The sequence below is a fragment of the Macrobrachium nipponense genome, chromosome 4 (genome assembly GCF_015104395.2).
Source record: "Macrobrachium nipponense isolate FS-2020 chromosome 4, ASM1510439v2, whole genome shotgun sequence".
NCBI lineage: Eukaryota > Metazoa > Arthropoda > Malacostraca > Decapoda > Palaemonidae > Macrobrachium > Macrobrachium nipponense.
Window position 1 is genome coordinate 47063526 of NC_061100.1, and position 23234 is coordinate 47086759.

The window sequence follows — 23234 nt, forward strand, 5'->3', positions numbered from 1 at the left end:
GAAAGCCATCACCAGGCTTCAGCCTCTAGACAGTGGAGAAAAATATTCTCCACATGCCTCACTTGGTTCCTGGTCGACCGTATGATTGGTGGACATCTTAAGTTATCCAGGACAAATACTCTCTTTATTGATCTTCACACTGTAGTTTGCAAGACAATTTGGAGTGTTTGGCCAACCCCTCATTGATGTTTTTTGCAGAGAAGCTGGATCATTGTCTCCAGCTTCATGTTTCCTCAGTTTCAGGCCCTCAAGCCTGGGCAGTAGACATTATGGTTCAAGATTTGACAAACTTTTTTTTATGTATGCCTTCTCTATGTTTCCGCTGTTGAAGGGGGTAATCTAGGGTTGAGGAGTAGTACCGGGAACTCCACCATACTTCTAATCATGCTTTGGTGGCTGAGGAGGCATTGGTTCTCAGTCCTTCCACACATTATTAGAGTTCCTAGGCATTACCTCCATAGACACATCTGTTCATCAGGTGGAGATAGTGAAGCTTTACAGAAATATTGAAATGCTTCACCTAACTGCGTGGAATTGTCGTCTAGCTCCTCTGCTCCAAAGACTTCTAAGTAATCTAGGAACTTTTTCCTAATGACAAGATGAAAGTCCACAAATTTCTGTTCAGTTTTATCGGAGCTGTATAGATTAAAATGCAAATCCAGGGGCAGTCCATGTCTTCACGCCGATATGTATTATCACTACCTAACCGATTTTTGTGGTTATGAAAAGAATATAAAGTAAATGGGTCATATTTCACTTGGCTAGTATAATCTTTCCTCTTCACGTATAAACTTTTTCTGAAGTATTTCCAGAGAAAGAAGACAGGAGACGAGAAGCACAGAAAAACAAAATTACAATTGGTTTTGTACTTGCGTAAAAGATTTTTTACATTTTCATGCTTGTATGTCTAAAAATAGAAACTAGCGTGGTTTCTTGGGTACATTTTTTCACTTATCATTGTAATAAACACCAGTATCAGAGCCTATGACACATTTGATGATTACTGCCCAGAAGCACAAGGTGAAATGACATACCCTAACTTCCCTTCCACTTGAGTCATCACGCTTAATATCACGAGTAAGTGTTGCCATGTAACTCTTACATCTATTATAGAGAGAGATTACACTTTGTTTCCAAATACTAAAGTTTTTATCATCAATATATATGTATGTATATGTGCATGTGTGTACACAGTATACACCAAAATGTCTGAACCTAGGTAGCTAGCAATGTTTATTTTGCTACATTGTATGCCCTTCAAACCAAAATTACCAAATCATAAGAGGTCTTGAACTGAAAAGAGTCAGCTTGGTAGTACGTGTGTACCACCTTCATGTACCTGGTACTATGCAATATTCTTAAATGGTGGTACTCTGTGTACCCCCAAACACCCAAACAAACTGACAGTAAAGAAGGCGTTAACAATATATAAAGGGCTGCACTTTCAAGAGGTGCCAACTGCATGTAAACCTGGTTGTGGTTTTTGGGAAGCTTTGAGATTGTGTGGAGTATTAGAAGTATACTTTTTGTATGTTTGTATGTACTTGTTAGTGATTATATATTATATATCAGTTTAGTCAGTTATTTGATTTTTATTGATATTGTTATTTTCTGCGTTGTGGAAATATCCTGTGTATGGGCAAGCATATGGTTGATTTTAGAAGGTGCCTATTGATGTATTAAGTTGTGTTGTGACATCATAGGATATGACGTCATGGAAGACAAGATGGCGGTGGAGTATGGTGAATGTAAACAATAATGAGCAGGAGACACGCGCTTGGGTTTTTGGTTGGTAGGAGAGAGCTCTCTGTCGGATAGGAGTTTTTGGGTTGTAAGTCTTATTGTGGTATTGTTCAAATGTGTAAGCTGTAGTGTACTGGGAGCGTAGAATGTGAACAGGTGGGTAGATTGTATATTTGTGCTCAAAAGGAAAAATTAGGCTAGGAAAATATTCAAACTGGTAAGAGAGCATGGTTGATCAAAAATGGTTGGATCAGACAGTGAACAAAGGAAGATTAGATGAAAAAGGGAATGTCCGAGGTTTAGCGGGATACAAGAAGAGTACAAAGGATGGAGAGGTCAAGTCGAAATTGGCTATTGTTGTTTGGAGAAGATAAAAAATACCCAGCGATAGATATAAGAATAGCTTAAAAGGCAAAGCCCAAGAACTAGCGGAAGGATTAGATGAGGTGAACAGAGGGTCCAAAGATAATCCTAGCCAAACTAGATGAAGCCTATCTAAAAGACACGCTAATGGAGAATTACAGTAGAATGAAAAACTATTTTCAAATAAGAAGAGAATCGGGCAAAAAGATGAGGGAATTTTTAATTAGGTACGAAAAGGCAGCATTCGAGTGTGACAGAGCAATGGGGAAAAGCAAATGGTATTAGCAGCTTGTGGTTAAGGAAAGTTAGAGTATGAAACAGTGTCACAAATAATGAAAAGACTATTTGAGGTATTAAGGAATAAAGCAAAATGGGAATGGGGGCCAGAAGGCAATGCGAGTTCTGGGAGAGGGAGGGAAAACCAGAGATATTGGGGAAGATGAAACAGAGGGGGAGGGGGGGGGGGGGGCAAAGAAATCCTGTAAACCAAGAAGGAAAAGTAACATTATGTGGAATATGCAGCTTGGAATGGATTGTGCTAGGGATTGTCCACAGAATTTTCATAATCAGAAGAAAACTGAAACAAAACAAAAAGTAATTGTAAGAAAACTGAAACAAAACAATAAGTAATTGGAAGAAAACTGAAACAAAACAAGAAGAAAATAAGCAGAAAACAGAAACTGGGCCAGAAGAAGTTGATGTAGGAGAAGTTAATAAAATAGAGGAAGAGTCGTGGGAAGTGGTTGATACAATTTTAGATGGTGTAAACCGACAATTTGCAGGAAATTGTGACTAGGACCCATTGTCATGGATTTTAGTTGGGAACGAGTTGATGTGAATGAAGGATACTAGGACAGTCTAATAAAGTGTTTAATTTTGGCGAGACATCTTACAAGTCAAAAGGAGTAATGGAAACACCAGTGATATTAAAAAACAAGAAGTTTTATTTGAAGATAGAAATTCTGCAGGGTGATATATCATGGCTAATATGTAAGCAAACCATGAGCAAAATGAGTATGACCATACATTTGAAAGAAAATTGTGTATTAATAGAAATATTAGAGGGAATGAAGGTAAAGTTAAGAGAGGGCAATCAGGGTCATTGAAGAGTATCAGTAAGGAGGAGGAAGGTAGAAAAATTATTATTGGAGGGTTGGAAGGGAAAGAATGAGGGAAATTAAGAGCAAAATGAAGAAATTACATTTACATTTTGGTCTCGGAAGTGGAGATGAAATATGGAAGCTGACAGAGGAAGCACAAAGGAGTAATAGGTTAATAGAGAAAGAAGAGTAGAAAATAAAAAAGTTACTTACAGACCTGATTGGAAATTGTGAGTTATGTAAAAGATACAAAAGAAATCCAGCTAAACCAGTAGTAGGATTTTCTTGGAGTAAAACATTGAATGAAGTTGTAGCAGTGGATGTGGGAGAGATAGAAGAAAGTAAGTTCTTGGTAATAGTTGATCTGGCAATGAGGTGTATTGTCAAGCTGGTTTGCTATATTTGGAGCGCCTTCCAAAATATTGTCAGACAATGGGGGAGAATTTAAAAATGAAAAAGTGAGGAGGATGGCAGAAAGATAGAATATTAAAGTATTAGCCACAGCATCGGAATCTCCATGGAGCAGTGGATTATGTGAAAAGACCATAGGCATGATCAAGGGGTGTAAGAAATTAGATGGAGGATGAGGAAGTAGATTGTCCATAGCATTGAAATGCGTAGTGAGTGCTAGGAACTGCTTAATGAATTATGGAAGTTTCTCTCCTAACCAATTAGTATTTGGAAAAAACCCTTCCTTGCCTAATCTAATGTGAGAAGAGAGTTCAACTCCAGCAAGCAGAGAGAAAGGGATGGAAGAGAGTATGGTAAGGGACACACTGAATGCAATGCACAAGGCCAGAGAAGTGTTTATAAAAAATGGGTCGTGTAATGAAATAAGAATTGAGTTAAACAAAAACGTCAGAGAACATAAATTAGAAGAAGCAGTGGTGGGAGATGTGTTATTCTATAAGAGGAAAAATGAAAATGAATGGAGAGGACCTGCTCAGGTGGTGGGAGTATCAGGGAAAACAGTAGTAGTTAAACATTGGGATTTTTAAGAGAAGTAGCTAGAATACACATTACGTACTAGGATTCAAAGACTATCACCAGAAACAGAAATATATCTTCTAGAATAGATAAATCACATTGTGAAAGGTAGATCCGATGGCCCAAATGAAGGGAATGTAGATAGGCAGGAAGGAAAGATGATAGTGGGCTGGAGAAGGAATGCAGATGCAGAAGAGGCTTAGAAAGAGATAGGTAGGGGAAACAGTGGAAGATGACGGGGAAAGTGAGTTAATAGAAGGTGAGATAATAGAAGAGATACCAAATTTCAAAAAGGAAAGTAGAGTTAGAGCTGTAAAGTAAACAATGATACAGGATAAGTAGAAGAATGAACTATATTAAGTCTTTGCAGGAAAAAGATCAAGCAAATCATGGGCTGATATGTACAATGTAGAAGACTCACAGCCAGGTGGCAAATGGTGGGTTAACTTGAGGGATTGTAGTCAGGTAGAAAAATTGAAGATGAAGAGGTGGTGTTGCTAGGATTTGAAAATAGAAGCGTAATGGAAGCTAAAGAAAAAGAACTTCAAAGTTGGAGAGAAAGCAAGGTATATGAGGAGGTAAATGATGTTGGACAAAAAGCTATATCTACAAGATGGATAGTAACTGAAAAGATAAAGAGGGGAGAGAATATGTAAAGTAAAGCAAGATTGGTAGCTAGAGGTTTTGAAGAGGAGATGGCAGAATGGGAAAAAGACATTCCACATGCAATGCTGAAATTCTAAAATTTTGTTTGACCATAATAAAAGTGAAAGATTGGAATTGTTATACATTGGATGTCAAAACTGCATATTTACAAGGTGATGAAATACAGAGAAGTATATTTAAAGCCACCTAGGGAAGATGGTTGGAGGGGATTATGGAAGTTGAAGAAAACTGTTTATGGGCTCATGGACGCAGCAAAAGCATGCTATTGTGAAGTGGTGAAAGTAGTGGAGGGGCTTAAAGGTGAGAGAAGTAGACTAGAACTTATTATATTCTTTTGGAAAAAAGACAATGAAGTGAATGGTATTTGTGTACTCATGTAGATGATTTTTGTTATGGAGGAATGTAAGGATTTTTAAAAGAAACCATTGGGAAATTGAAAGGGAAATTGCAAGTAGGAGAATAAGAAAGTAAAAGGATCAAGTATATAGGAGTAGTAGTAGTAGTAGAGCAGAAGGAGAATAGATTTTGCCTTAATCATTGGCAGTTTATAAATTCTATAAGAGAACCAGAAGCTAGAAGATATACGGGTAATAGTGTTAGAAAAAAAGGAGTTAACAGAGTATAGCTCAGTGGTAGGAGAACAAAAGGAGTTAACCGAGTATTGCTACATACCATGCCAGAAATATCATACAATGTTAGTGAATTAAGTAAAGCATTTAAAGAAGGAACGACTTAGGATATGAATAAGCTTTTTAAAATTGTGAGAAAAACTAAGAACATGAAGGGTGAAGTTACAATAAATGAGATGGAAGAAAAAATACATTTGGGAACATAGAAGAAGATGGCCATACTCAACTGGGTTATATTATATCCATGACAGATGGTAAGAGAAGTCCCATATGGAGGAAGTCCAGGAAATCCAGGAGAGTGGCAAAATCCACCATTGAAGCAGAAGGCCTGAGTGTTGGGGAGGCTATACAAGGATTGATATATTTCAAGCATTTTTGGGAAGTAGTAGAAGGGAGAAATTTAGAAGCGTTGGTTAATACTGATAGTAAAACACTAATGACTGCCATCAAATCGAGTAATGGTGTAAGTAGTAAGAGATTAAAAATAGATATTGCAGCAATAAGGGAAACCATAGAATCTGGGAAATAAAGGAGGTAAGATGGATAAAAGGAAAGGATCAAGTAGCTGATGTGTTTACTAAAGCAGGAATTTCTGGGGAAAATATTAGAAATTGTGTAGAGAGTAAAGAGTTTGAGAATAAAAGGAATTAGAGGGGACTAGGTTAGGAAGCAGTTGGAGGGGAGGGAGAAAGAGATAAGAGTGATTATATATTATATATCAGTTTAGTCAAGAGTTATTTCATTTTTATTGATATTGTTATTTTCTGCATTGTGGAAATATGGTGGATGTCCTATGTATGGGCAGCATATGGTTGATTTTAGGTGTATATTGATGTATTTAAGTTGTGTTGTGACGTCATGGAAGACAAGATGGCGGCGGCATCTGGTGAATGTAAACTATAACGGGCAGAAGGAGACGTGCGTGGGTTGTTTGGTTGGTAGGGGAGAGCTCTCTGATGGATAGGAGTTTTTGGGTTGTAAGTCTTGTTGTGGTGTTCAAAGGTGTAAGCTGGAGTATAATGGGACCAGAGAACATGAACAGGTGGATAGATTGCACATTTTTGTTCAAAAAGGTTAGGCTAGGAAAATATTCAAAGTTAGTATATTCCATTGTTGGCTCTGCAGGATTTTGGGCACAGTAACCTTACCCCTCCTCCTGCTGAAGGGGGTCAGCCTCCAAAGAGACTTTTGGCATCTTTATGATGAGGATCTAGTATGCGAGTGACAATCTTCTGAAGGGGGCAGTAAAGGCTGATGGTAAGCAAACACTGGTTTTTACAAAGGAATTTGTTACTGAGTAGCCTTGACAGGGTTGGCTAATTTCAACTTTGCCCACCTTTTTCAAAGGTTCATTTTGAAAAATATAAATAATTTGAGATTTATTTTTTAATAAATACCTCCATTATGTAAATTTTTCTTTCTACCTCCCCACATTCAAAGTGGACAGAAGTAGACCGACCAGCTATGAGTGTTTATATCTATTGGTCCCCTGTAGGGGGAGTGGGGCAAGTAGATGGATAGAGGGTGGGATATTCAATGAAAACTGAGTGTTCTCATTTTTTGTTTAAATTTGTCGAACTATGACTGGCATGGAGTAAATGCTGTGTAATGGAGATGTAAGTATTTAAAACAAAACTTAAAATTTTCAGATGATTTTAATTATGTACTGGACACGGCCCAAATTTAATTTTACAGTCGACATAACATTGTTGCAAAATCACCTCCATGCCAAGTGTACTCTAGTTTCATGGAAAATTAGTAGTATGTGTTTGTAAATGAAGGAATCATTTAAACACATGCAAACCAATCTTTTGCTGTGGATAATTTGTCTTCCAAACTTATAATTTGTGACACAGCAGTTGCATCAAAGCAGTGTGCCTGGGAATTTTACCTATTGTGAAGTAAACACTTAACTGCTGTTCTAGTCTTATTTTGAAGTAATTCTAGCAATAGTGGTCCATGGAAAAAATGGTTGTATGCTATGAAAAAATCTTTAGATTTTATTTTGAGCTATTTTTATGTGTATTTCAGAAACAGTATTTGTTAATATGAAACAAAAGTAGTGATTGCTTATTTTTCTTTCAGAAAAATGTTGCTCTACCCAAGATACCATTTTACCTTTGTGTTGCTAGAATTATGGCTGCATTGTTATCCCTTGGCATTCTTCTTTCAAATATTCACCATCTTCAGCACCATTCAGGAGTGCAGATTGTCTCTCTGGACCTTGGGATAAATGGTGAAATATATCTCGCACAGATTAATAAATTTCAGTTACCATTGGTTATTCTTGGCCTTATCATGGTTCTCTTCGCAATTTTTGGAGCTGGGAAAGATATCCTCCTGGTAAGTTTTGTTTGGCCTTTCAAGGCATGTTTTAGAAAGATCCATTTTATTTGTTATATTTGGTGTTTAATGTTTTAATATTAATCCTATATAAGTGGTGGAATGCAGATCATGAAGATATTTCAAGCCTTGCAATTTGTTTTTGGTTTTTTTCAACTCATGCTGACTAATTTTAGAAGGTATAGAAATAACATTTCATATGGTAAAATTAGGTAAACACACCCTGAGTAAGATGCATATTAAATTAGAGTAAGATGCATATTAAATTATTGAAAGAGCATACCATATATTTCCACGCATAAGACAACCTTTAGATAAGGCGAGGTAAAAAATCATGGCAAATTTTCATGAATTTATCTCATATCTGTTGTATAGGACGACTTCTAAATTACCACCAACCTTAATTTTTGGGGGGATAAAAGTGATTATTTGCAAAAATTAAAGAGTTCAACTATATTTATAATAATGATGACCTAAATAAAGGTTGTTTTGTTTGTTGTATCCAATTACAGTATTACTGATTATCATTGTTACTGTATCACAGAATATAAACATGTATGTCATTTGCGTTTGATAATGTGTACATTCTCAAAAATCGGCTGATTTGAGTACTATCGATATCATCGATATCTTCATTGCCATTATTTGTTAGAAGATATATAATTCGTAGATACCTTTTATTGTAAATTAGTGAAGTTTGGTTGAAAAAACACACACACACACACACACACACACACCACACACACACACACACACACACACACACACACACACACACTAAAAATAAGCAGTTGATCACGTATTGCTAATATCATCACTGTCTTTAGTTGCTGAATGGAACATATTCAGAAATACATTCCTTTAGTAAATTATCAAAGCTGGGTTAATAATGCTGATTCTATATCATGTTTTTCATACATACATCACCTTAAAGGGAAGCAATTGTTTTGTTTACGTTTCATTGCCATTCTCAAACAACCGCTTATAACAGTATATACAATAATGAACGATAATTATTTTATACAATTATCTTTTATATGACTGAATTGTTCTAAACAGTTACAAACAGCTTTGCATGCTCCCTCACTTGATGTTCTCTTGTGTTTTTGTTATAAAAGCATGGGTGAACATGAAAACAATACACGGAAATATGCAGTATTGACACAGCTATCGATACTTCAAGGGTTAGCCTATCATTGAAAATCTCTGCAGGATTTAAGGTTGTCAAAAATCATCTCTACTCTGTAGAGATGATTCTTGACCAATACTGCCACACCTACAGGTTAAGAGAGCACCAACCAAGGGCAATCTGCCACAGCTCTCTTACCAGGTAAGGTACAATAAGCATCAAGACAATGCTAGCAAAATGTCTATTCTATGATTCCCAACTACTTTTAATGTGGACTTAGCTATGTAATTGCTTAATTATTAACTTAAGTAAAAATGATATTTTTTTTTTATAAAATGCACTTTTACATATACTTACCAATCAATTACATAATTGAAGCCCTCCCTCCTCTTAACAGATGGACATGATGGCTCAAACAAATTGGAAGGCTTTGCTATTTTGTACCTAACAATCTGAAAGTGGGTAGGTCCTGTTCACCTACACTAGCAATCATAGCACCACCACAAATAATTTTGGACAGCCGAGGTAGACAGCTATGTGCCATAAATCACCAAGTCATGGAAGTACACTGTTGGATGACAAAGAATAAAATATTGCTCTTGCCCTGAGTGTAGACTAGAAAAAACAACGATGTCACCTACACTATATTAAAAGCACCACCCCAACCAGTAAAATAAGAACGGAAGGGTAATCTGGGTACGTTGTACCCTCAGGCTTTCCAAAAAACTCAAACACTTTAATACAAGGTGAGGAGATGGAAGAGCAACAATCGGTGCCATGTACCTCTTTCTCTCAATACCATGCCAGCCACAGATAAAAGCTCAAATGTACTACAATTTCCTGATTTTGTTTTGCTGTCCTTGAGATAATGAGAGGCGAATATTGACTTTGACCTCCAGAAAGTAGACTGAAGAATCGAGGCCAAAGACGTACTGTGATGAAAAACTAATGACTTGGCTGCCATGACTGAAGAGTGGAAGAGTGTCCTCTTGAACTTGAGCATGAGCTTCACTAATAATGCTTCTCAAGAAAAAAGAAGCATTCTTGGAAAGGGACCGTGATGGGTCCTTCGCAGAATACCAATAATTGTTTGATTGTCCCTAAATCCTTTCCGTCCTACTGAGGTAATATCTGAGAGCCCTCACCTGACACAGGAGTCTCTTCTCATGATAACAAATGAATGGGGCAAAGGATCTGTAGCATTCTCATTCTTGGCAAGGAAAGACAGAGAGGGAGCAGAATGCATCCCCTTGCTCATATCCTATTCTCTTGTCCATCGCTTGAACAAAAATTATGTACCACATATTAAAAACCTACTTACAATCAATTCAAGATATGAATGACCATCCAGAAACGTAACTTGTTCATAAGTGGGGTAGTTACCATACACTAGTTTTCCAGGCAGCTGGCTTTTATGCTGGTTTTGTATGAATGTTCATATTTAGTGATGATAAAGAAATGGAAACATGTATGTCAGACCAGAGAGGCTAATATAAATATAAGTGTTAAACAGCTGAATTACCTTTTTGTTTTTTTAATAATGTAAGATTTTTGTACAGACCATACAGCTAAATGAATGTCATTAATTTTCCAGGTTTCAGATGCCATCACTAGTTTCATCTGGGTTGGCTTACTAGCTCTGACGTCTTCTAAAAAACTTATTTCTTCTGAAGATTACAATTCCATGCAGGTATGTTATTCTTCTGAAGATTACAATTCCTTGCGGGTATGTTAATACCAGAATGTTGAATTCTAACTTGAAAGTTTGAGTATGACTTTAAAACATTCATTTTATAGTTAACTTTGTTGATTTCCACTTTCAGAAAGTATGGGTTTGTTTTTTAACTGCTAGAGAATTAGTGTATGATTCGTTTTTCCTGTTGTTAATATTGTGCATACTTGCTAGGAGTAAATTTTTTTAAAGTCAAATGTAAAGGTATAAGGAAAGTACTAGTACTGCAGGTATGTTGGATGGCTTACGTTTTCAAGTACAGTGGGGCTTCGCTTAGTCGCGGATCAGCAATCACAGTATCAGTTAATCATGGGTTTTTCCTTCGGCCACTTCTTAGTCTATATCGCTGGTATGAATCGCAGCATTGTAGGCTTGTCCGTGGTAGGCTAAGCCTTGTCTGGTTCCAAAAACCAGCAAATGCATGAACAGATTCACATTATGATATTAACCCTCTTACGCTGGAGCGGTAAATAAAAAATTGTCTCCCGTATGCCGGAGGGGTTTCGGAGTGAGCGCGGAAGCGGAAAAAATATTTTTTTCAAAAAATCACAGCTCGCTTAGTTTTCAAGAATTAAGAGTTCATTTTTGGATCCTTTTTTTGTCATTGCCTGAAGTTTAGTATGCAACCATCAGAAATGAAAAAAATTATCATTATCATACATAAATAATGCGATATATGATAACGCAAAAACGAAATTTCATTTATAATTGTATTCAAATCGCGCTGTGCGCAAAACGGTTAAAGGTAACAAGTTACTTTTTTTGTTGTAATGTACACTAAATTTCGATCATTTTGGTATATAACACATTGTAAAACTATAAAAGCAACACAGAGAAAATATTATCACAAAATAATGCATGAATTCGTAACGCGCGGACGTAAACAAATATTTTTTCAAAAAATCACCATTAAATCTAAATATTGTCTAGAGACTCCAATCTTTCAAAATGAAGACAAATGATTGAATATTACTATACTGTAAGAGTATTAGCTTACAATTGCAGTTTTCGACCATATCTGACGAGTTAAAGTTGACCGAATGTCGAATTTTTTTATAAATATATTTTTTATATACAATTATTTCGGAAATAAGAAAAGCTACAACCTTCAAATATTTTTCGTTTTATTCTACATGAAATTGCGCACATTTTCATATATAAAACTCTATGAAATGCCTAATATGAAACGGAGCAAATATTCCGAGAATAGGACGTACACATTTCGGCGATTTGTGGCGGAGAATCCGCGCGCTGAGGGAAGGAAAGATTTTTTTTAAAAATTCACCATAAATCTAAATATTTTGCTAGAGACTTCGAATTTGTTTCAAGATGAAGATAAATGACTGAATATTACTAGACTGTAAGAGTTTTAGCTTACAATTGCGTTTTTCGACCATTTCGGTAGAGTCAAAGTTGACCGAACATGGTTTTTTTTCTATTTATCGTGATTTATATACAAATATTTCAAAAATGAGAAAAGCTACAACCTTAAATTATTTTTTGTTGTATTCTACATGAAATTGCGCACATTTTCATATATAAAACTTTATGTAACGGCTAATTTAAAATGGTGCAAATATTACCACAATCGCACGTATGATTTTTTCGGAAGAGTTACCGCGCGGACGTAAAGAAAATGTTATTATTTTCATAAATTCACCATAAATCGAAATATTGTGCTAGAGACTTCCAATTAGTTGCAAACTTAAGGTAAATGATTGAATATTACTAAAATATAAGAGTTTTAGCTTACAATTGCGTTTTTCGACCATTTCGGTAGAGTCAAATTTGACTGAAGGTTGAAATTTTGGCAATTATCGTTATTTATATGAAAATATCTCAAAACTGATAAAAGCTACAATCATGAGTATTTTATTGTTGTATTCTACATAAAAATGCGCACATTTTCATATATAATACTTCATGTAACGGCTAATTTACAATGGTACAAAAATTATGTCAAAGTGACGAAATAATTTCCGAGATGTGTCACAGATACTTTTTAGTGCGGCAAGAAAGAAATTCGCGCTTGCGCGCCTGCGTAACGATTGTAAACAAAACAACACCTTGATCTGTGAACTCCCAGCATCCCCCAAGGCGCGTGATTCAAAAGTTTTAGGCTGGTAGGCCTATAAGTATTTTTCCGCGAATTTAAAAAAAAAACTTTTGTAAGTCGACGTAAAATACGTCCAGTCGGCACACGAGAGACAAAAAATGTTGACGTAAAATACGTCCAGTCGGCGTAAGAGGGTTAACTAACAATAAAGGTAATAAAACCATTCTCACCTTATATATTATTAGCATATCTTCATAATATATAGCCTATTCATGAATAATTCCACATCATTGACATCAACTTGTAGTTGAGTGGCCAGCAGAAATGTAAACATTGAGTTACATTGCTTCACAGCGACCTTTGTCATTCTTTAACTTTTTATAAATGTTAATAGTAGTAGTATAATTACAGTAGTAATAACATTTAGGAAAACATTAACTTGTTCCGATACGTAATACAAACCATCGGTCCTTTAACAATAGGAAGTAGCTAGCGGCAGCTGGAACGGTCGTAAGCTTCGAACAAGGGGAGAACGGTAGTTAACTGCTTGTCCGACAGTCGCGCGGCGTAAACAAATCACTTTTGCTTTCGGCCGCGCGTGTGAAGGACGTGTTCGTCATCGCTCTCTGCCTGCTTCATCGTCGTATGCTTTGTTTATATTGTGTTTTCTACTAATGGTTTGTTTGACTTGAAAATGAAACTGTAAGTACACTGTTTTCATTTTCATTACTTAATTATGAACCAACATGGAGCTATCGCCGTAGATGCGGCGATTTCCTCTCTTTTCATGAATTGAACCCTTGAATTATGTCTCGGTGCTGAGGGCAGGCGCGCTCGCGCCGAGTCATGTATTTTGGGCGAAAGTGTGTAATTGAAAAATGTAAGTACTTTTTCATTATATTTTTGCCCTGTGCGTTCGTTACCGAGAGCGTGATTGCGCTCGGCACGAGCCTTTTATTTTGTATGATAAAATGCAAGGAAAGTGGATTCGCAATACAGTATTCTTTTCATTTTCATTTATTTATTTGCATAAATTTAATTTGGATCAATTTTTGCTCTTACCCGGGAATTGATCCTTACGATTATTTTCTGTGAAAGTGAAACCGCAAGTGCAGTATTCTGTTTCATTTTCATATATATTTTATGATAGCATCATATTATTTGGATCAAGTTTCCGTTCTTACCCGGGAATTGATCTTTTCCCCTTTAAGTTCTATGAAGTGAATCGCAAGGGCAGTATTCTGTTTCATTTTCATATTACTTTTCACTGCTGTGCGGGGGTAGGGGAAGCGAAGGTCTGCCAGGAAGTCGTCGGAAAGCTCTCCCGCGACTCCCTTGGTATCCGATTCTTCGTCTTCCTTCCTGCCCCCCGCTCAGCTTCTTCGTTGTATTTTGTATTTTGGGGTTCTTCCTTGCGTTCGGGGTGGAGGCATGTCTTCCCCCCGTGCGTGAGGGAACCCCTCTTACTAATCTATCTATGCTACCGCAGGTGCTACATCCGTGGGAGAGAACGACCTTGGACAGGTATGGACCACCGCGGCGGCAGGGCGTGCCTAGCATCCAACGGGCTCTGCAGCGTCTAGCGAGGTCTGGGGCGGTCTCCACTACTACCACGGCCTCTTATGCTCGCTTATGCCACGGCTCTGGTACACTCCCCATGCTGTGTCGGTGACGCCGTCTGCCGCTACTAGGGCCGCTGCCGTACCGATAGGGGTTGCTGCCGCCGCCTGTTTTTTCGTGTTGCCTGCCCCAGACTTCCGCTGTTCCAGCAGCTCGCCCCTGGACCGGCCGCCAGTACCCACCCCCGGTTCCGCTGGCTGCCGATGATTCTACGAGGCGATGGCTGGGCCTGCCGTACCTGCCGCTGATGATTACCCGCTGCTGATGTGATTCCGCTGTTGGGCTTGGCTGTCCCTTCTGGGTCTACCGCTGCCGCTGTTCCTGCCGCTCCTGAGCTGGTTGCTGTTCCTGTCGCTCCTGGTTCCTGAGCCTGCCCATGCTGGGGTCCTGCCACGTGTGTCTTCCCCAGTCCCAGGTCCTTCTGGACAGGTGCAGTCGGGCCGTGTTGCTTCGGCAATAGCCCCGGCTTAGGCCTGGATGGAGGACCTGACGACTGTCCTGCGTGAGCTGACAAGGAAGAGGAAGAAGAGGAAGCTGTCATCTTCGTCTTCATCGTCTGCTGCTGCCTCTTCCCCTTCGACTTCTAAGGCCCATAAGCCGAAGAAGAAGAAGGCTGGCTTCCCCCCTAAGAAGTCTCCTTCGGGAACTTCTGAGGGCCCGTCCCACCCCGGTGGGACGGGGAGTCCTTCTGCTGGTCCTCCTGCTCCTTCGGGAGCGGGGCCCGTCTCCCCTTCCGTAAGGAAGAGATAGACGGGGACCAGAGGAGTATCGGTTAGCTCTGGTACTTCCTCGCCTGGTGCTAGCGGCGATGCCGCTACGCCAGGTTCCGGCTCGGTCTCTCGTTCGCGAGAGGAACCCCGAGTGTACATTCTCCCTCGGGAGACCGTGCAGCCAAGTTTCGGCGCCAGAGTTCGCTCGGTGCCAAGACGCGGCACGGAGCAGAAGGCTGGTGAGAGCCGCTCAGGTGACTCTCGCCAGGCCAGCGGCCGCTCTTGCAGCGACCAGCTGGTAACCCGGGTTTTCCCCCCTAAGAAGGCTCCTTCGGGACCTTCTAAGGGCCCGTCTCGCTCCGGCGATTCGGGGAGCTCTTCTGCTGGTCCTCCTGCTCCCTCGGGAACAGGGCCCGTCTCTTCTTCTACCAAGGAGAAGAAGACGGGGACCAGAGGAGTAACCACCTTCGGCTGGCACAATCCTCGCCTGGTTCTAGCGGTTTTTCTGCCGCTAAACCAGGATCCGCCTCGCTCTCGTTAGCGAGAAGTACCGAGTGACGGTCCTCCCGCGTGAGACCGTCCAGCCAAAGAAATCTTTACACCCGAGCTCGCTCGCCGTCAAGACCGAAGCGCGGAGCAGAAGACTGGCGAGAGTCGTGCAGACGACTCTCGCCAGGCCAGTGGACGCTCTCGCAGCGACCAGCTGGCTGCTCGGGTTGACGTGACGGTCGCTGACCAGCCACGGGTTGAGGCGAGGAAGGGGTCCCCGCGGCCGTCGGTACCAGCCACGGCTGGTACCAGCGGCTCTACGCGCCGAGAGGACGCTCGCCGGTCTCACCGCGACAGCGAGCCTAGCAGGTCACCTGACGCCGCTCCCATCGGGACCGGGCGGAGACGGTAACCAGCAACAGCTCGCCTGACGCTAGAGATCAGCGTCGACGTTCTCAGCCGAGCCTCTCGCCCCAGGCGAGCGGCAAGGCTAGGCCTGCTGCTCGATCGCCACCGCGGGTTGACGATCAGCAGCAGCCCTCCAAGCACGCTGGTCCTGCCAGCGAGCTAGGGGGGAGCGTCAGGTCTGCCTCTCCTGTACCTTCAACCTCCTCGGGCTACACCGGGAGGAGCGAGGTACCTATGAGTGATCGCGAGAGGTGCGCCGCTCGCGATCCCGCTATACCGCCGTATGGACCAGGCACGTTTCTAGGACCGACCAGGACATACGCGCAAGTAGCTGGAGGCGACCGTCAGGGGTCTGCCGCTGTTCCTCCTTCTGAAGGAGGAGTATCTCGGGATCTGTTCTTGCTGGAGGGACTGGACGGTCCTACTCCGCAAGACGCGGTTACTCCCGAGATACAGAGGAATTTGCAGAAGTCATTAAGCTGATTCGTCAGCATAATGACCTTGCTGAAGGATTGCCGCTCCCACCAGCAGAGCCCACGTCTCTGCTCGAGTCGTTTTGGGGCCCGAGAGGGAACCCAAACCGACGGTGGGTCTGCCGCGATCGGAGCTTGCCGATTCTGTCTCGAACCAGAGTCTCTCGTCTCCGGACAAGAAGGCTCTCTCAGTTCTGGCCGGTCGATCAAGCTACTTCCACCTCCTCTACTGCGACAGCGGCGTTTCTACGTGTCTTCGGACACCGTATTTAAATACTCCTTCGGTCCTCCTGAGAGGTTTCGACCTTGACGAGGACTGGAATGAGTCGGAGGACGGTATCGGCTCTCTCCTGTCAGGTGTCGATCAGCCCCACCCAGACGACGTTCACAGTGGCGGCAGACCCTTACCTACAGTGAGAGTTCGTAACCCTCCGCGGGGAAACGTTTTCTCCTGACGATACGTTTTCCCAGACTGAGAGGCCATCGCCGCAAGGCGATGGCTGCTCCTACTCTTCTCCAACTGCTAGTTCCACTGGGAAGGCGAGCGAGTATCCAATTCCTCCCCCATTCCCTCTCTCCTTACGGCTACGAGGGAAAGGGGAGGGATCCTACAGAGATTTCTCTGTAGGATCCCACGTTGGGGACTGCGCTACCGGGGGGACCTTCGGGTCTTACCTGACGTAAGCCCCGGTCGTTGAGGAGGGATCCTGCCCCATTCTCGATTTCTACGGGAATCGAGAGGACCACCAGCCGATATCGTTTGACGAATTCGGTGGGGGTTTCGCAGACTGCTTAGAATTCTACGAATTTCTAGCGCATTCAGAGTGTTCGAGTTTTTACGATCTCCAAACACTTAGGCGAGACCACGGTCCAAAGTGAGCGAGACGAGAATCCCCGATATGTTACACGATAATCGGGAACCTCGCCTATGCTCGAATTCCTGGAATTTCTAGCATTGGGAAGAAGACTGCTGCTGAAAGAAACTATCTCACAGTAGGCGACCAACCTGGAATAGAGAAGATCGGACGGGAATATCCAGTTTGGCTTGAACTATCGTCTTAGTATTCTGTTCACCATTGAAGCTTTCCTTCGAGGAAGACTTCTCCTTCACTCTCTTTGATAGAGATCGAAGGTGGTCGATCTCCAATCCTTATTTTGTTTTCTTGAAGGAAAGAATTTAGGATGGAGATCGTTGTTCAGAATCCTACAAATATACTACGTATATTAACCTCGCAACATGATTCTACTAAGCAGTTGAATTGTCCGAGGGGTAGGCGCATATCCTAGTTAATCTACGGATTGCGACTTAGAAGAGAAGTATTCTAATTGAACTGCAACTCGGGGTTGCCTGCAACCTCCCAGGAGTTTTCAGTTTCAATTTTATATACTTATGGTTTTGTCACGACAACACCATTTCAACTTTTATATTTACCGAAATTCGTTTCGCCTAAATATAATTGCTCGAGCATATCTTTTATGCTCGGTAGTTCTAGCCGAACACATTCCTTCGTGGAATAATGGATTACCTGGCAACTCAGGATGATGAGTCAGCGAGAGCTCAGGCTCAACTACTGCGTATTGAACTGCCTGATAGCAGCTCAGTATCAGCTGGGCCTCCGAGATGCACGGTCTGTTATGTCTCTCTCTCCCCTGCTTTGATTGACTACCGAACCGAGGTCTCTGATTAACGGGGATTCTTGCAATAATGAAGGACCATCTACTGCTGTGACGCTAGATTCCATCGCCTTCGACATTGCGAGAATTTTCAACAGAGATATCTCTTGGACTCTTTCATCTTTCTGTTTACCGCACGGTAACAGAAGTCTGTACAAGTCTCCTGCTGCATCGCACTGCGATAATGCGAATGATTTTGCAGACATCTGAGTTTGTCTTCAAAATATCGTATTCGTAGGTGTACAATTGTTCATTGTTCAACCCGAATTACAAGATGTGTCAGAAGACATCGCCTACTCTCGACCTGACAGCTCTACTTCCAATGTTCAGCCCATGAGAAGCAGTTCTTCAGGCGGCTTTCCCCTGTGTTTTCATTACTGAAGAACCCCCCCCCCCCCCGCCCCGCTTTCTTGCAACGACGACTTCTCACCGGACAGCAATGAAAATACGTTAGCGTTTTCAGTCATTTGTAAGCACAGGTTATGAATCTTGAGAATCCTTCTCTCGATTCGTCTGTGAAGACGTAGGTTGCATTCAATATCTACCTTCGTCTTCAATGGTACATAGTGTTGTTTCTCCTTAGCTGAGATTCAACAACCATGAGATGTTTTGCCTTCAGGGACCTCGGTCTCTAGAAGGCAATTGACTTTCGCCTGTTGGGCACATGCCTTAAGAGAATCATCACCTCGCTGTCCGGCATTGGTGACAAACAAATACATTATTTGTTTGGTCTCTCGGCATAACCCTTTAAAGGCGAAGGTCACGTGACTTACTCGGATGCTTGGACAACTTGCCTCCTACCGAACCCAGTCAGTCGGCAGCTGTCAGAGCGCCCGAGTCAGTTACGAACTACGCTGTTTGACTTAGTTCGGTTATTACAGAGCAATCATTACTTCGTTTTAATAGCTTGTCACAGTACCCATACCATCGAGCACCCACCATGGAGTGTCGGTGTCCTATCCACTACCGAGAACTTCGCTGCATGGGGATAGGAGGATGCGAGAGACTTCGTGGCAAACGGACAGACCAGTATGGGTACTGGACATCACCGAAGTAGAGAAGAGGGATAGGTCATGCGACTATTTCCTTCTTTTCCTCTGAGGAACTGCATGACTTCTCCTGCGAAGTCAAGCATCCAGGGGATGGGGATCCGTGATGCTCGATTTCGTACCGAACTTCGTAGCGAAGACTCAGAACCCTTCGGTCCCTGACGATTGGTTCGAGTCGTTCACAATCCCCTCCCTAATGGACTTCACCGCCTTCGATGCGAAGGAGATGCTGCCTTGTCCGCAAGAACTTCTCCGTGGCGCAGGTAACTGAAAGGCAGGGGTCTGGTCCAACCAGACCACATGCACTTCCTTCTACCTTCGGGATATTGCCCACAGGTCCTTGGATCTTTTTCCTTGGGACCCGTGGTGGCTGCTCAACACGTTGTGTAGCGAACGCCCAGACCCTCGCAGGCTGAACAGCATCGAGTCCTGGTGTGACCGTAAGAATGGATGAGTGAATGAGAGTGTGACTGGCTCCTCTTCCCATCTTTTTCTTCCCCTCTACCTGTGGTTAGAGGGACACGGTCGTCACCCTGCTGGATAAGGACAAGATGCAGGTGAGCTACTCAACAGAGCCCCATCCTATCCCTTTCACTAGGGATAGGAGCGTATATCCACCACTTCCTCCACCAAGGGGGAGGAAGTGGATGCCAGCTTGAGACAACCCATACTTTATGTTGCCTCTTGCAAACAGGAACAAGCTCTTGCTTGCTGGTACAAAGACTTACGCTTGCCTCTCTCTTAGTACTCGGCCCAGAGGTCTGACCATTGATCCTGCGGTGCACACCCCGATCAATCGGACAGAGGCTTGGATCCCTCCCTCGCTCTTACGACCAGGGAGGCATTCCAGGGATGGACGAACACCAGTCTGTTCATCAAAAGATTCAGATTCCTCCCACCAAGAAGTGAGTCTTCCTATTGTTAAAGGACCGATGGTTTGTATTACGTATCGGAATAAATGACAATTTGTTGAAAATTGCATTTTTCCTAACTATACAAACCTGAGGTCCTTTACATATAGTCCCTCCTCATGCCACCCCTCACTCTGCGTATTTCGCATGGGCCAAAAGCAAAAGTGATTTGTTTACTGTCGGACAAGCAGTTAACTACCGTTCTCCCCTTGTTCGAAGCTTACGACCGTTCCAGCTGCCGCTAGCTACTTCCTATTGTTAAAGGACCTCAGGTTTGTATAGTTAGGAAAAATGCAATTTTCGACATTGTCATTTTCAATTCGAACTTCTTTATTGTTTTGGTATAACGTAATCAACTTCTCTGAACACTGCAGTCATCCAAACGATAATAGTCATAGATTATTGTACGTATTGTTGTTTGCGATCGGTGACGAAGCGTAAATGTAAAACGATTTTTACCTTATATATTATTGTCATATATTCATAATAAAAGGCATATTTTATGTATTATTGGCACATCTTCATAATAAGCCGCCTCAAGGAATAATTTCTTGGGGAAAGCATTTTTCAAAAGACAAATATACATTTTACAAGTTTACATTATGCATTGATTACTTTATTTTGATGTGATTACTTTAATATTACAGTATGTTATTGTAATACATTTTACAAGTTTACATTATGCATTGATTACTTTATTTTGATGTGATTACTTTAATATTACAGTATGTTATTGTAATAAGTACAGTAACTATTTTTGATCATGAATGTATATTCATTCACAAAAAAAATACGTATGATCATCGTGACGTCACCAAACCTACAGTCTCGTTCATACATACTATTTTTGTACATGCAACTTCCCTGGCAGATATATACTTAGCTATAGTCTCCGACGTCCCGACAAAATTCAAAACTCGCGGCACACATGACAGGTATGTTAGGTGATCAGCCCACTCCCGCAGCTGGGTGGCAGGACTAGGAACCATTCCCGTTTTCTAATCAGATTTTCTCTGTCGCCGGTTCCGACAACATCGTTGTTGGTTCCTCCTACATTGAAATTCTTTCTCGCTTGCTGAGGATCTTTTCTGGATGACCTTTGGTGACGTATTTGATCTTTGGCTGGGCATACGCTTTTTGTGGACCGTTTTTTGGATTTTGGATTAGAATTTTCTTCAGTATGTCTGACGTTGCACCTGTGTTCAGGCGCCAGGATCTTGGCAGGCGCATTACCCCTTCCACGCACCCTCTAAGGGACGCAAGCGCCTCTCCTGGCAGATGCCAGGATCAGGTCAGGCGCCTTACTCCTTACAGGCGCATTACTCCTCCCAGGTGCTCCCTACGGGACGCAAGCGCCTCTCCTGACAGGCGCCAAGAGCCTGACAAGAGCCTAGTACATAGTAGGGGCCCTTTAACCCTCTTACGCCGAAGCCCTAAAAATCAAAACCTCTCCTGTATGCCGGCGCCGGTTTGGAGTGAGCGCGGAACCGGAAAAAATAATTTTTTCAAAAAATCACAGCGCGCTTAGTTTTGAAGATTAAGAGTTCATTTTTGGCTCATTTTTTTTCATTGCCTGAAGTTTAGTATGCAATCATCAGAAATGAAAAGTAATATCATTGTCATATGTAAATAATGCAATATATGATAGCGAAAAAAAAAATTCATAGATAATTGTATTCAAATCACGCTGTGCAAAAAACGGTCAAAGCTAACGAGTTACTTTTTTTTTTCGTTGTATTGTACACTAAATTGCAATCCTTTTGATATATAATACATAGTAAAACAATAAAAGCAACACCGGAGAAAAATATTATCACAAAATGATGTACGAATTCGTAACGCGCAGACGTAAAAAAATTTTATTTTCAAAATTCACCGTAATTCTAAATAATGATCTAGAGACTTCCAATTTGTTTCAAAATTAACGAAAATGATTGAATATTACGATACTGTAAGAGTTTTAGATTATGAATTGCAGATTTCGACCATTTCGGACGAGTTAAATTTGACCGAATGTCGAAATTTTAATATATATATTTTTTTATATCACATATTTCGAATGATGGCAAAAAAAGCTACAACCTTCATTAATTATTTTTTATTGTATTCTTCCATGAATTTGCGCACATTTTGATATATAAACTCTATAAAAAGGCTAATATGAAAAGGAGCAAATATTAGGATAATGGCGATGTACGTATTTTTTCGGGAGACTTGCGGCCGGCGAATGCGGCGCGCGGGAGTTGAAGGTAAATATATTTTCAAAAATTCAAAATTCCCATACAAATCACAATTATTGTTTTTTAGAGACTTCAAATTTGTTTCAGAATGAGGAAACATGACGGAATATTACTAGGCCCGTAAGAGTTTTTAGCTTACATTGCGTTTTTTTCAACTATTTCGGTAGAGTCAAATTTGACCGAACGTGGTTTTTTTTCTATTTATCGTGATTTATATGCAAATATTTCGAAAAAAGAGAAAAAGCTACAACCTTCAATCATTTTTAGTTGTATTCTAGATGAAATTGCGCACATTTTCATATATAAAACTTTATGTAACAGCTAATTTTAAATGGTGCAAACATTTCGACAATCGCACAAAAAATTCTGATTTTTTCGGAAGAGTTACCGCGCGCAACTTAATTTTTTTTTTTTCATAAATTCACCATAAATCGAAATATTGTGCTAGAGACTTCCAAGTCATTGCAAAATGAAGGTAAATGATTGAATATTACTAGAATATAAGAGTTTTAGCTTTTTTTACAATTGCGTTTTTCCGCCATTTCGGTAGAGTCAAAGTTGACCGAAAGTTGAAATTTTTGCCACAACGTTTATTTATATGAAAATATTTTTTCAAACTGACAAAAGCTACAACCATGGGTTGTTTTTTGTTGTATTGTGCATGAAATTGCGCACATTTCCATATATAAAATTTATGTAATGGCAAATTTAAAAGGGTGCAAACATTAGGACATCGCACGAAAAAAATTTATCGGAAGAGTTATCGCACGAACGTAAGGAAAAAGTTTTTTTCATAAATTCACCATAAATTCGAAATATTGTGCTAGAGACGTCCAATTTGTTGCAAAATGAAGACAAATGATTGAATATTACTATAATATAAGAATTTTAGCTTTACAATTGCGTTTTCTC

The 23234-nt window shown here is 40.9% G+C and overlaps 1 protein-coding gene across 1 annotated transcript in view; it reads left to right on the forward strand.

The window, feature by feature from the left end:
- Positions 1 to 23234, forward strand: part of LOC135210909 (transmembrane protein 201 homolog) — a 132414-nt gene that overhangs the window by 72351 nt on the left and 36829 nt on the right. Inside the window, 2 exon segments of the mRNA XM_064243860.1 lie at positions 7574 to 7831; positions 10555 to 10650. Coding sequence (XP_064099930.1) covers positions 7574 to 7831; positions 10555 to 10650 — 354 coding nt within the window.